We start from the raw sequence: 14,023 nt of genomic DNA on the forward strand, positions 1-14,023 counted from the left end.
GTGTTGTTTCACCATCAGCAGCATTGCTTCAGACCACTGTATTTGAAAGCCCCTCAGGGCATGCTTACTTAGTCTAGTGAAAAGATAATCCTGGGGTGCACGACAACACACTTGTGCTTTGTGTGGGTTGTGTTTTGTTTTGTTTTGTTTTAATGTATTTTATTGATTTCCGAGAGGAAAGGAGAGGGAGAGAGAGAAATATCAATGATGAGAGAGAATCATGTATCAACTGCCTCCTACACGCCCTACACGGGGGATGGAGCCTGCAACCCCATCATGTGCCCTGACCATATATCAAACCTCAAACCATGTCCTCCTTGTTCATACTTCCATGCTCTATCCTTGTACTTTGAAAAGTATGTGTAGTTAGGTTATTTTTAAATGACCAGAAACGCAGGTCCTTTCAGGAATTAGGTGTTCCTTAGGCCCAGAAAATAGAGACTGGACTGGAAAGGGGGCCAGACCCTAACTCTGTACAACTCCCCACCCCCACCCCACCCCGTTGGTTGCAGTTTTTCAAATGGATGTGAAAGGCTCCTATCGGTAACTACCGCCAAGGGGTTCTAGGACCCAGCGGCTGCGCGCGGGGCCAACGGGGCCGCGGCGCCTTCAAAGCCCAGGGCCGGCCGTTGCGGGGTGCGGGTTCGCGACCCGCCCTGAGACTGTGGCCTCCGGCGCGGGCACCGGGCGCTGGGCGTGCGCGGCTGCGCGTGTGGGCGTGTCCCCGCGGCGCCGCCTCAGCGCGCGGAGCAGGTCGCCCCTGGGATCGGCTCCCGCCCTGCGGGCGGCGCGGGGCGAAGAGAGCGGGGCCGCGGGCCCGCTGCCGGGAGCCCCTCAGGCCGCCGCCGCCGCCAGCCGGGAGCGCCGCCGACACGCGAAGATGAAATTCCCGGGCTCGGTGCTGGCGTCCGTGTTCCTGTTCGTGGCCGAGACGATGGCGGCGCTGTACCTGAGCAGCACTTACCGCTCAGGCGGGGATGGCATGTGGCAGTCCCTGACGCTGCTTTTCTCGCTGCTGCCCTGCGCGCTCGTGCAGCTCACACTCCTCTTCGTGCACCGCGACTTCAGCCGCGACCGGCCGCTCGTGCTGCTGCTGCACCTGCTGCAGCTCGGACCCCTCTTCAGGTTCGTGCGGGACCCCGGGTTCCAGGCCCAGACCTTGGCCGCTCCCCCTGCCCGCGCTGGCTCCGGAGGGGGGAGGCGGCCTACCGGGAGGGTCAGGTGGTGGCGCCGGGAGCGGGCCAGGCCGGCCCACTTGGACTCTCAGCCACCTCTGTAGACCCAGGAACGTGACACACTCCTGGGAAAGTGGCAATGAAGCCGGGCGTACTGAGTTCCTGTTAGGTTCTTACCAATGAAATTACCAACATTCAGTGGGATTTGACTGATAAAACATGGCAATTTCATGTGGTTCGACCTCTTAAAAATTCAGACTTTCTCTGAGGTCAGGTGAGCTCTGGCAGGGTTGGCTTGGGTCTGACAAACCCTTGGGAAGTTTGTCCTAAATTCCAGTTGGAGCAAAAGCGGGGACAGATTATTTAATTTATTTAACACGTCGAGTTTACTGTGTGACAGGCACTGTTCTGAACGCTTTACAAATATGAATTTATTCAACTCTCATACATAACTCTAGAAAGCCACGCATCAGTCTTGTTTCTTGTGTGTGGAAATACACGGGGTTGTAGAACCATCTTCTGCCCCAGCCTGACTTATAAATCTGGTCCTTGAAGCTGGAACACAATGTTCCACGAAGACAAACATTCGTGGTGTGTTAAGGAAAGAAAAACTACTTTTTATTAACACAAAGCAAGAGAAATATATGGTATTGAAGTAGACTTTGGCTTATCCAAGGACTTGGAAGAAAATTAAAAAGGTGTTGTTTTGATGTCTTTCATCTCTGTAGGAAAAGCAAATCCAAGGGGTTCTATCTGGATTAGAAATAAATTTATATTACTGAACTTTAGACATAAGTGATGGAGGAATTGGTAGACATAGAAAGGCCAAAGAGGCATCTCAGCAGCCATAAAATTCAGCTATTCAGTTAGCTATGGACCTAGGGAGACCCCAACACCACTCCCACCCCAACCCCCACATACACAACACAAAGTTAAGCAGCAAGATAGGTTTTACTAAGCACTTAATAAAACGTTGCACTTCATATTAAAGACAGCCTTTCTCACTGACACTCAGAATGTGGGCTTGTAGTTTACACAGAGTCAGGACAAAGTGGATGAACAAATTTTCCTGAAGCTGTGGAATTTTAGAAAGGAAAAGAAACAGGTACATGGGCAGAATAAGTTGCTACTGACATCTTGAGAGCAAGGGAAGAGTTAGGGGGGGAAAGGGTTAGGGGAGGAGGAGAGGGAATGGGAAAAGGAGACAAAGAGGGTGAGGGAAATTTTAAAACTCCTGCAACCTGGAGCCATTGATAAGGAGAGAGTTCATCCCCCCTGGCCTAGTAGGACACAGCACCCTGATTGTATTCCTGCTCAGTAAAATCAATGTTATTTGACTGTGGGCAAGGCTCTCATCATGCCTAAACCTGATCTGTGAAAAGAAAACTCAGTACTGGCAGATGTTTAAGTAAAGAGACACAGAAAAGGGAACTGATGTTTGTCAAATGCTTCTTGTGCTAGATGGTTTGGTAAGTGTTTGTATGCCTCAGTTCATCAAATCCTCATCATGAACTATATGTAATTGTTCTCATTTATAGATGAGGAAAATGAGATCCTAAACTATGTCCACAAGCCTTCTTAGAAATAGAGTGGAGTGAATTATGTTCTCTACACTTTGTGAAAGAAGGCAGAGGAGAGTGGAGTGCATTTTATCAGTAGTTCAGTCTTAAATCAAGAAAATTTGGTCATTTTGGAAAAATTTAAAAACACAACCTAAACAGTTATCCAGGTCAATGATAATACCCTATCATGTCTATCATTTAATATTTTTATAAAAACTAAGAGTGACCTAAGATAAAGCTAATGATATAATATGTATAAAACAGAATGGCAAAGATAAAAGTGGTAATTTCTGATGGTGTAATTATGGGTGATTTTAATTTTCTCCTGAAAAATATAAAAAGTGCATAATTTCCTCCTTTATTATATGCTTCTCTACATTTTTCAGTTTTTACAGTAAAAGTATTTTAACTTTATTAAAAAATAAAAAGTTTGATGCTTTGAAGAGATAACTAGCCATTTAAAAAAGTTTCAACCCCATAAAAAGATATTTCCAGAAAATTCTGAATAAGTCATTGTCTTCTTTCATGGAACAACAAAATAAAATATAAAAAAACAAAGTAATAAACAAGCCCCTTCGGTCAACAAGGACTCTGTCATTCTAATGCAACTGATTTATTTCAAGGAGATATCGGACCCATGAATTTCGAGCTGAGATACACATGTGCAGTTCCAAGCCTCTTAGCTTCCAGATGAAAAAAAAGAGCAATTTAATGTTGTGTATTAGCGTGACTTAATATGTTACTGGAAATTTTTCCTGTTGACTGTTTCAATTTTAACTCTAAGATTTTACATAGGATCAACGTTATCTCCCCCCGACCCCTTTACAAAGGCGAGTCATGGTGTGTTTCTTTTCCTGCCTTATCAATTAGACTTAGTAATATTTTGAAATTGTTTTTGGAAAATTTAGCTCTGTGTATTTTTGGGTGCACACTAAATGGCCCAACATATTCTTTTTAGGTGAGATGCTGTTTTTGAATTTACTCAGTTAAACTGAATTATAATGATTATGGGCTAAATACTGCAATCTAGACCCCACTGTCCTTTCCTTTAGGGAAGCAGTGGATAGCAGCATATTTCATTTATATCAGTATTATATTTAAAACTATAATTGCAGTTTGTATGGTTATTTCCTAAGTAAGGCCGGGTTTCAATGCTAAGAACACAGAATAAATAATATCTGATTTTTTTTTTTTTTTTTTTTAAGGGCAGTGTTACTGTGAATAATAGATATTCTGAAAAACCAGAGGGTGGTGGGAAATACCTCTTAACAGCAACAACATTTGTTTATGCTTTTACAATATGTTGATTTTATAAATTAATTGGGAGAAGGAATGAATATAAATGAGTTTCTAGTTCAAGGAATTTTCCTCCATTTTAATTTACTGGTGTAATGAGGAAAAAATAGCTCATGAAAATCTATGTTAATAATATAAAACCTAAGAAGTTCTAGTAATATTTTATAGAACATTGCAAAATTATTCACTATAGTATTTTTCTTTATTGTATACCTTCAAAAGACTTTACTAATATATAAAAACCCAGGGTCTGTAATGACTGATCAAAGGCTCGACCATACACCAGAAGTCAGTCCTGCAGTCAGTGCTAGGTTGCCATTGTGAGCTAGCACTGACTGCCAAGGGGACTGCAGATCAGGCCCGGAAGAGGGGCCCAAAGAGAGAGGCAGGGTCTAATCCATAGCCTCTGTGGCAGCTGTTGATCAGCCATTGCCTCTCTCTTTCTCTCCGGGCCTCTGCAGGGGGCTGCTGATCAGCCTCGCCTCTCTGATCAGGCCTGGAACCAAATCTGAGTGAACTTTGAGGAGCCAATGGTTGCCTAGGAGGCAGAGCTTTTGACACTGATTGGCATAGAAACTGACCACTCAGAACCAAATTGGCTGGCAGGGAACGGCAGTTGGGGGCAACCAGGCCAGCAGGGGAGGGCAGTGTCCTGGAGGATGTCCAGCTGTCTGGTCTGATTAGCATATTATGTTTTTATTATTATAGATTGTTATAGATTCTTCTTGCGATAGTTGCCTCGGAATTATTCTTAGGAAAAACCCATTCCCCCTCCCCTCCTGCGGTTTTTATTATGGAAAAAAAACGTTTTTATTGAATTTATGGGAGTGACATTGGTTCACAAAGCCATACAAGTTTGAAGTGTACAACTCAACAAAACATCATCTTAACACTGCATTGTGAGCCCATCACCCCAAGCAAAGTCTCTTTCTGTCCCCATTTCTCCCTCCTTTGCTCACCTCTACCACCCCACCCCCTTTCCCTCTGGCTATCACTACACTGTAGCCTGTGTGTATGTGTGTAATATCCTATCTATTATAATAAAAGAGTAATATGCAGATTGACCTTCACTCCAACAAACAATAGCTGCCCCCATGTGGTCAAAGATGGCTGCCCCCATGTGGACACAAGATGGCCAGCAGGGAGGGCAGTTGGGAGGGACAAGCCCTGCAAGGGAGGGCAGTTGGGGGCAATCAAGCCTGCAGGGGAGGGCAGTTAGGGGTGACCAGGTTGGCAGAGGAAGGAAGTTGGGGGCAAACAGGCTGGCAGGGGAGCAGTTACACATCAATTAGGCTGGCATGGGAGTGGTTGGGGTGATGAGGCTGGCAGGCAGAAATGGCTAGGGGCAATCAGAAAGGCAGGTAGGTGAGCAGTTGGGAGCCAGCAGTCCTGTATTATGAGAGGGATGTCCGACTGCCTGTTTAGGCCCGATACCAATGGACATCCCTCAGGATGAGAGTACACACATACACATACAATACACATACACACATCCCTCAAGGGGTCCCAGATTGATGAGGGTGCAGGCTGGGCTGAGGGACACCCTCCCCTCACCCCATGCACGAATTTCGTGCACTGGGCCATATATATATATATATATATATATATATATATATATATATATATATATATATTTCCCCCCCCCCCCCCGTAATCCCTTCACCTTATTTCATCCAGCCCCCAAAACCTCCTCCGCTCTGACAGGAACATTTTTTAACATAAAGAAGACAACTTGAAAGAACTGTATGGTGAACATCCAAGTACTAGCCACCTAGATTCTATAATTAACATTTTATTTCATACATCTATCCATCTTTCTATCAAGCCATCAATCCATTTGTGTATGTGTATTTCAAAGTAAATCAGACACATCAGTACTCTTTCCTCCTTCAATATCCATATCATTACCTAAAGAGGAAATCTAATTTTAAAAGCCAGATACTCTGTCAGTGTAGAAAGGTGACTGGTTACAGCTCCTTCCTCAGGGTAGGCTTGAAATTCCAAAGCTGGTCAGCCCCCAAGCATGATTGAACTTAGTCATGTTCCATAAGGTCTTATGAGAGCAGAGAGATAGGAAATAAATTATGGTCTTTCAGGGAAATGCTAAATGGCAAATTGTTCTGTGATTTGGGGGATGAATCTCACAACCATAGCTGCTGCTTTAACTAAGGAAATTTGGGGCATCTCTTGGATGTGAAAAAGAAGAAAAAAAAAAGTGTGAGTTTATAGATAAAGATATCTATGTGCATATATATATATATATATATATATATATATATATATTTGTGTATGTGTGTGTGTGTGTGTGTGTGTGTGTGTACATATATTCTGTGTTAGCTCCATTACAGTGTGGCAAGGTAGATTGTACTTCTGCTTTATAATTGAGGGAAATGACTCAAGGATTAAATTACTTGCCCAAGACTGCACAGCTAATAAATGTCAGGAAGGCAAATTGAATATTTTTTTTCTAGTATCTGCTTGGATGCTTGCCTCAGTGGGCTTTGATGTCACCTCTCAATTTGGTTCTCAGTCAGCTCCAGTTTGCCTGCTGGAAGGACTCAGGAGGACTGCATGCTCAAAACTGGCCCTTGATGTGGATGATTTTCTAGGAGGGGCTACAGTCCAGAGTAGCCAAGTCAAGGCTTTGAGAATCAGGCTAAGTGTAAGCAGGGTAACTGAAAAAAAGAGAATCCTGTCTGCCTCTGATTATCATAATTTGCTGATTTGTTTCCAGGTGTTTTGAAGTCTTATGCATCTATTGTCAGTCAGGCCACATCGAAGAGCCTTATGTCAGCATCACCAAGAAGCGACAAATGCCAAAAAATGGCCTCTCAGAGGAGATTGAGAAGGAAGTGGGCCAGGCAGAGGGCAAGATGTTCACCCACCGATCTGCATTCAGCCGGGCATCAGTGATCCAGGCTTTCCTGGGCTCAGCCCCCCAGCTGACCCTGCAGCTATATATAAGCACCTTGCAGCAGGATATCACTGTCGGAAGATGTATGTATATTTTTTATCTCTGCCTTAATTTGGGGATCAACATGGGGAGCAAAACATAAACTTTATTTTGTTTTAGGTAAAATTCATTCATAGGTGCTTTCAGTCCTGAGTTTGCATTCCAGTTACTAAGCTCAAATATTAGTGAGTTGAAACAATAACAGTGTTTATTTGCTTATGAATCTGCAATTTGGAGAGGGCTAAAAGGGCTTACCTATGCTTTAATGTGCGTCAGCTAGGGTGGCCCAAAGATGGGAGGCTAGAATCCACTGGAGGCCCAATTAATTAAATTTCTTATTGTTGAAGCTGGCTATTGCTCATGGTCTCAGATCTTCTTTGTTTCATCTCTCTGTGTGGGCTGGTTTGGGCTTCATAGCATGGTGGCTGCTTTTTAGGGTCAGTGTCCTAAGACAAGAGAGAGGACCAGGTAGAAGAGTATCACCTTTTGTGATCCAACCTTGGAAGTCTTGTGAACTCATTTATGCTGTATTTTCTTTGTTGAAGCAGCTAGGAATCTTTATGAAGTTCAAGGGAAGAGGAGGGAAGGAAACTGATTCTTGTTGGGGAAGAATAGATAGAGCTCTGGAAGTTCACTGCAGTGACCATTTTGGAAAATACAGCTTGCTGTAGGCTGAAAATACAGCTTCCAGAGGCCTCTTTGGATTTTGCCTCTGTCTTTCAGTGATAGTTGTAAACTAGTGGACACGGTTGTAACAGCTTCTTTATGGTAAATAATGAAAATAAGAGTGCACTTCTGTCTTCTTGCAGTTTGAATAGGTATCTCAGTTTTTAAATGAACAGTGCTCTAACCTTTAAGCTACTCTCACATTTTCAAATTAAGGCAGGTTTTGGTTAAACTAGATCCCCTCCCCCCAAAAGCCCCACCTTTATGTGCATGGACACAGTGAAAAACTTTCATATGAGAACGGGAGATAGCCCCTTTCAAACATTAATATTATCCTATATAATAAACCCTAATATGCAAATAGACTAAATGGCCGAATGACCAGTTGCTATGATGCACATTGACCACCAGGGGGCAGATGCTTAATGCAGGAGCTGACCCCTGGTGGTCAGTGGGCTCCCACAGGGAGAGTGCTGCTCAGCCAGAAGCTGGGCTCACCTCGTACCTCTGCAACAGCACTAAGGAGCAGCGAGCCAAGCAGTAAGGAACAGGTGGGTGGTAAGGAGTGAGAGGTTCCAGACTGTGAGAGGGCGCAGGCCGGGCTGAGAGAGACCCCCCTCTCCCCAGTGTACAAATTTTGTGCACCAGGCCTCTAGTTAGTAAATGAAAACTAGATGTTCTGATAAGTTTTATTAGATAAAGCAAAATTTAGTTAAAAACCTTAAGTTGAAAAATACATATTGAAGATAATACTGAACTTAGAATTTTAAAAATAATAAATAATTCTTATTAATTTCACTTCCCTTAATATTATCTTTTTTTCTGCTTACATTACAAACTGAGTGGTATTCTTCATTTATGGCTGGGTCACAGGATGTTTGCCTGTTACAACTATCCCCATCATCCTGGTTATCTCAGAGTAAAGGTGATTCTTAAGATATATCAGGACCGTATGTTGAGGTCTTGAACCTTGGTGTATTAACATTTATGTTAAAGTACCTTCCACAGTCACTGGCAGATAGTAAGTGCTCAAAAAATTCCAGAGTAGCTTTGCTCTCCAAGGACTTATAACCAGAATGGACATTGACCAAGGTGAGTCATGTATGTGTATGCCACTATACCCTTTTCCCAGTTCATTGTTTTTCCATGTGTCAGGAAGGGACACAGGGAAAGACCAAATGTGATTATAGTCTGTTTTATTTTTCCAAGTAGACCCATTTTTTTTTCTCAAGTTTTTTTCCCCTCAAGTTTTTGAAAATGAAGATTGTCTTATAGTTCAGAGGTCAGCAAGTGACAGCACGTTGGTCCAATCGAGAAAAATAAAACCTATCTTATAAATGTCAGTGTCACAAAAAAAATCTGTGATATGCCCCTAAAGGATTTGGAAAAATATAAGTCCTCTGAGAGTTAAACAATAAATCGAATATATATGGAAAAAGGAAATGGGCATAGTCCTCTTAAAAATTCAGATGGCTGCCATTTATGCAGGTCTTGACTAATCCTAAACATCTCCTTAACATATCTGTGGAAGGAATTCCTCACTAGGAAGGAGAAAGGCAGTTATAATTGAAACAGAGGTAGGGGTGTGCCACAGAAGCAAACATTGATAGTGTCCATTGTGTGATTGTTACAGAATTTACCAGGTGACCAAAAATTACACAGGTGTACTTGGAGGTCCAAGATAAGGCCATTTATTTTCAGATGTTTTACATGTATTAGTACAGTGACTCAGGGGGTCAGTTCTCCAAATCCTGAGTAAGCCAATATGAAGCCATATGGATCAGACTTCTGGATCTTTCTCAGGCTTTGCAAAAAGCCCTGTATGTTGGCATGGGGAACGTGACACACCTAAAGGCCTGGCTTGGCACCAGTGCTGATAACCCGCTGCGGGGTTTGTGTATTATTCATGGTTTGCCTCTGTAAAATGTGATTATTTAGGTAAATAGGTCTTGCAAGACCAGATAATAGAGGAAGGGGCTGTGACTAGACTATAGGCTAACAGGAATGTACTGATTAACTAGGTACAGAGTCAGGCTGCTGGCCCCCCCACAAAAAAGTCTTCTTTTTCTCATTATTCCTCCCCTCCACCTCCTTGATCCTCAGCTGATTTTCAGCCTTGGGGATTTGCTAGAAGACTCAGAGCTAGGGAATAGGGTATACAGCAGCTTGAGTCATTTCATCTTCATTACCCAAGGGATTGTAATGGCAGTACAGAGATCTTGTCTGGAGTAACATCTGGGGCTTCAGTGCTTACTATCAATAATTCCCTATATTAGCTGTTCTATAATCTGTTGGCTTTCTTAGAGGAAGGGAGAGTGAGTCTACACAGGTTTCTTCATTTCCGGCTTCGGAACAGTTCAGAGTGGTGAGAAGCACATCTCAGGGTCCCATCTATTTCTTCTCCAGTTGGCCTATGGTCCTTGCTCTGCTCATGTCTGTCTAACTTCCCAACAAATCCCCTTAAGAATCCTGGCTCTGAATCCTTTTAGGGAAATGGGCGTCAGTGGGCTCCTCTGGCTAATTCCATGCTGCGGAGGGACAAAGTTTCTTTCAGAGTCAAGAGATCCTTACTCTCTGTCAGAGAGATGATGAGGTCTGGGCATGGAAGGGGGTGGGCTTGTGACCTGGAGGAGATAAACTGTGTTATAAAATTTAGTATTATTGAGCAATTAGAACAGCAACAGTTATAACAAATGGTCTGGTGGAAGGGAAAGAAAACATTTCAGTTCTAATAACTCTTATTGAAAGAAAACTTTTTTCCTTAAATGACCCTTATGTTTATTAAAGAGCCAAATTAAGACCAATTTATCTATTGCATTCAATTTGGCCTGATTGTTTGCATAAACACAAGAATGGTAACTGACCACCTTTGCCCAAATTTCATGATTGAGCCTCAATGTGCCCTGTATGGCAGGGAAGCCAAGCCATCTAGCTGCCATCAGTCCTGCCTGGAGTATCTGCTGGGTTAGGTGAATTCCTCACCTGCAGCAGCTCCACCTGGGGCCACACCCTAGGCTTCTAGGCCCATTTCAGCAGCACTTCTGCTCATTGTGGCCTAGAGTGCATGTGGGTTTTGCAGGGATACAGAGGGGCCCTCGTTGCTCCCCTTCCACTCTGACCAACCACCAGCGCCATCCACTTTTAGGGCTACCAAGTGAGATACTAGGGTTTCTCCATGGCACTCTTCTTGGCTTCAAGTGTTCAGAGTCCTGACAGGACTCTTTAAAACATGACACTCCAAAGTTTTCTGTCAATAAAACCACCATTTGAAACGGGTCTTATTGAATTTATACAAAGAAATGCATTGCCATGATTCATTCATTAAGAATTACCAAATTTTGGAGGGATAACATAGGAAGAAAAATACACTAACCTGCTTTAAGATCTTTTGATTTTCTTTGCCAGTCCTTTCCATGGACTCTTCAGAAGATATAATATTTTTCCAAATGTATTATAACAAAACATAACTGTCTCCAAAGAGAAGAAATTTAAAATGACCTGATTATGGATTTCATTATAATACAGATGGCATGGAACATTCTCCTTTCTGTAAAATACAACATTCTATAATATTATATAACCAATAACCATTAATTATAACTGTAATTATAATTTGACAAAGGTTCCTATGTACCTTCAGTATAAAATTTTCCTTCATGAGACAGAAAACAAACATTTGAGGCATTTCAGAGCCTATTGGGATGATCTAAAGCCAATTCTAGATCAAGAGAAAGTTTTTTTTTTTTTAATTCAACCTCATGTGGGATTGTCAAACTTGATTTTACCAAAAGACTAAATATTGAAGTGTATTAGACAGGAACATAGGCTAGCAACGTTCAGTTCCTATGATTAAAAGATGGTCTTTTTATTTACTAAATTCCTGATTAATATAACATAATTATTTTACTAGAAAAGAATTAGCCAAAATAAGGATTATTTCCCAATTTTATTTGTCTTTGGGTGTGGACAGCAAATGAGAGTAATTGGATTTCTCCCATCAGTGTCCCTGAGTACTTGGCATAAGCTATTTACCCTCTGTTTAGGGAGACAACATGCAAATCATTGACTCTTAAGTGTCATTGGTTTATGGAATAAGTTTTTTAGATGGTTTCAAACTGCTGTTTTAATATCTCAGGCTCCCTGTTCTGCTTGTCTTGGCTTACTGACCTGTGTCATTTAATCAATTTCCTTTTAACATTTTTTTAAACTTCTTATAACTTCCACAGACATTCTTACAACTTTTAAAAATATTTTTTCAACTTCCAGAAATAACCACTTTTAGAAACCACTTTCTTTTTCCTTCAAAATACATAATAACAGTGCTTTAGTCCTTCCATTAAGTATTTCTACTCTAATAGTCTTTCTTTCTGTCATACCCTCAGCAACTTGTACAGACCTTTTCTTTTTTTTTTTTAATGTATTTGAATTCTTCATTCTTAGAAACTTTAATATTTCAATGATTACCAAAAAAGTAAACAGCCAGAATTCTTTAGATTAACATTTATGAACACACTTTAAATGTACTCTTACTTCCAAGAAAATATACCTTCAACAAAGTAGAAGAGACCTTCTGTAATAAAAGCTAAGAGCAGGTGAATTAAAACTTGTCTAGCAGTTAATGTTTCAGTGTTTTTGTTTTGTTATTTTTTTAAATATTTAGATGTTTATAGGCATATGATGTTGGAGGAAAGGCTGGGGGAGGAGGGAGCAGGTCCAGTAGACTGTTCATAAGCCTTTAACCACTCGGATTTAAACTGCTACATTTTTCCTTAGAGATACCATCTAAGGTTACTGCTGTGGCTTCTCTATTTTTACAGGGAAAAGGGTGACTGGCTCCTTCCTGCAACAGAGAGCAGAGGCAGTCTCCTCTTGAGTGACTGGACTTTTATTATTAATATATTTATAATTATTACTGAAAAGCTTTATCACAAATTCTTCATTTTATTTACATTTAATTATTATATCTTAACAACTTTGAGATTTTTTGTTTTCTTCTTTTTGCTTATCTTTATTTATTTTTATTAAGTTATTATATGTGTACATATCTTTCCATTGCCCCACCATGCCCATACATGCCCTCCCTCACCAGAGTTTTTTGTCCATTGGTTTTGCTTATATGCAAGCATACAAGTCCTTCGGTTGATCGCTTATCTCTCCCATATCTCCCTATCCTTCCCACTGTAATTTGACAGTCTGTTTTTTGCTTTACTGTCTCTGTATCTATCTTTTTGTTCACCAGTTTATAATGTTCTTTATTATCCATAAATGAGTGAGGTATTGAGGTGTTTCTCTTACATTGACTGGCTTCTTTCACTCAGCATGATGTTCTCCAATTCCATTCAGGTTGCTGCAAATGATAAGAATTCCTTTTTTATGGCAGCATAGTATTCCATTGTGCAGATGTACCATGGTTTTTTGATCCAATCATCTGCTGACGGGCACCTAGGCTGTATCCAAATCCTAGCTATTGTAAATTGTGCTGCTATGAACATAGGGGTGCATATTTCCTTTCTGATTGGTGTTTCTGGTTTCTTAGGATATATTCCTAAGAGTTGGATTACAGGGTCGAATGTGATTTCCATTTTCAGTTTTTTGAGGAAACTCCATATTGTTCTCCAAGTGTTTGCACCAGTCTGCATTCCCACCAGCAGTGCATGAGGGTTCCTTTTTCTCCGCAACCTCTCCAACACTTGTTGTTTGTTGATTTGTTGATGTTAGCCATTCTGACAGGTGTGAGGTGGTACCGCATTGTTGTTTTGATTTGCATCTCTCGGATAATTAGTGACTTTGAGCATGTTTACATGTGCCTCTTGGCCTTCCTTCTGTCTTCTTTAGAAAATATTCTATTTAGGTCCATTGTGAATTTTTTAATTGGGTCACTTATCTTCCTTTTATTAACTTGTATAAGCTGTCTATAGATGTTGGAGATTAAACTTTTTTCAGTGATAACATTTGCAAATATGTTCTCCCATACAGTGGGCTTTCTTGTTGTTTTGTTGATGGTTTCTTTTGCTTTAAAAAAGCTTTTTATTTTGATGTAGTTCCATTTGTTTATTTTCTCTTTAGCTTCCATTGCTCTAGGGGCAGTATCAGTGAAGAAGTTCTTTTGGTATATGTCTGAGATTTTGCTACCTGTGGATGCCTCTAGTATTTTTATGGTTTCCCGTCCTATGTTTAAGTCCTGTATCCATTTTGAGTTTATTTTTGTGTATGGTGTAAGTTGGTGATCTAGTTTCATTTTTTTGCAAGTGTCTGTCAAATTTTCCCAACACCGTTTATTGAAGAGACTGTCTTGACTCCATTGTATGTTCATACCTTCTTTGTGAAATATTAATTGAGTATAGAGGTTTGGGTCGATATTCAGATTCTCT

General features: G+C 41.2%; 1 protein-coding gene across 1 annotated transcript in view; it reads left to right on the forward strand.

The window, feature by feature from the left end:
• Positions 1–646: 646 nt before the first annotated feature.
• The window catches only part of XK (X-linked Kx blood group antigen, Kell and VPS13A binding protein), a 113,870-nt gene continuing 100,493 nt past the window's right edge, over positions 647–14,023 (forward strand). The window contains exons 1-2 of the mRNA XM_084870478.1: positions 647–1,125; positions 6,768–7,030. Of these exons, the coding sequence (XP_084726604.1) occupies positions 881–1,125; positions 6,768–7,030 (508 nt within the window). The 5' untranslated portion in view covers positions 647–880. The remainder of the gene's footprint in view (positions 1,126–6,767; positions 7,031–14,023) is intronic.

Source organism: Pipistrellus hanaki, assembly GCF_964339955.1.
Source record: "Pipistrellus hanaki genome assembly, chromosome: X".
NCBI classification, from domain to species: Eukaryota; Metazoa; Chordata; class Mammalia; order Chiroptera; family Vespertilionidae; genus Pipistrellus; species Pipistrellus hanaki.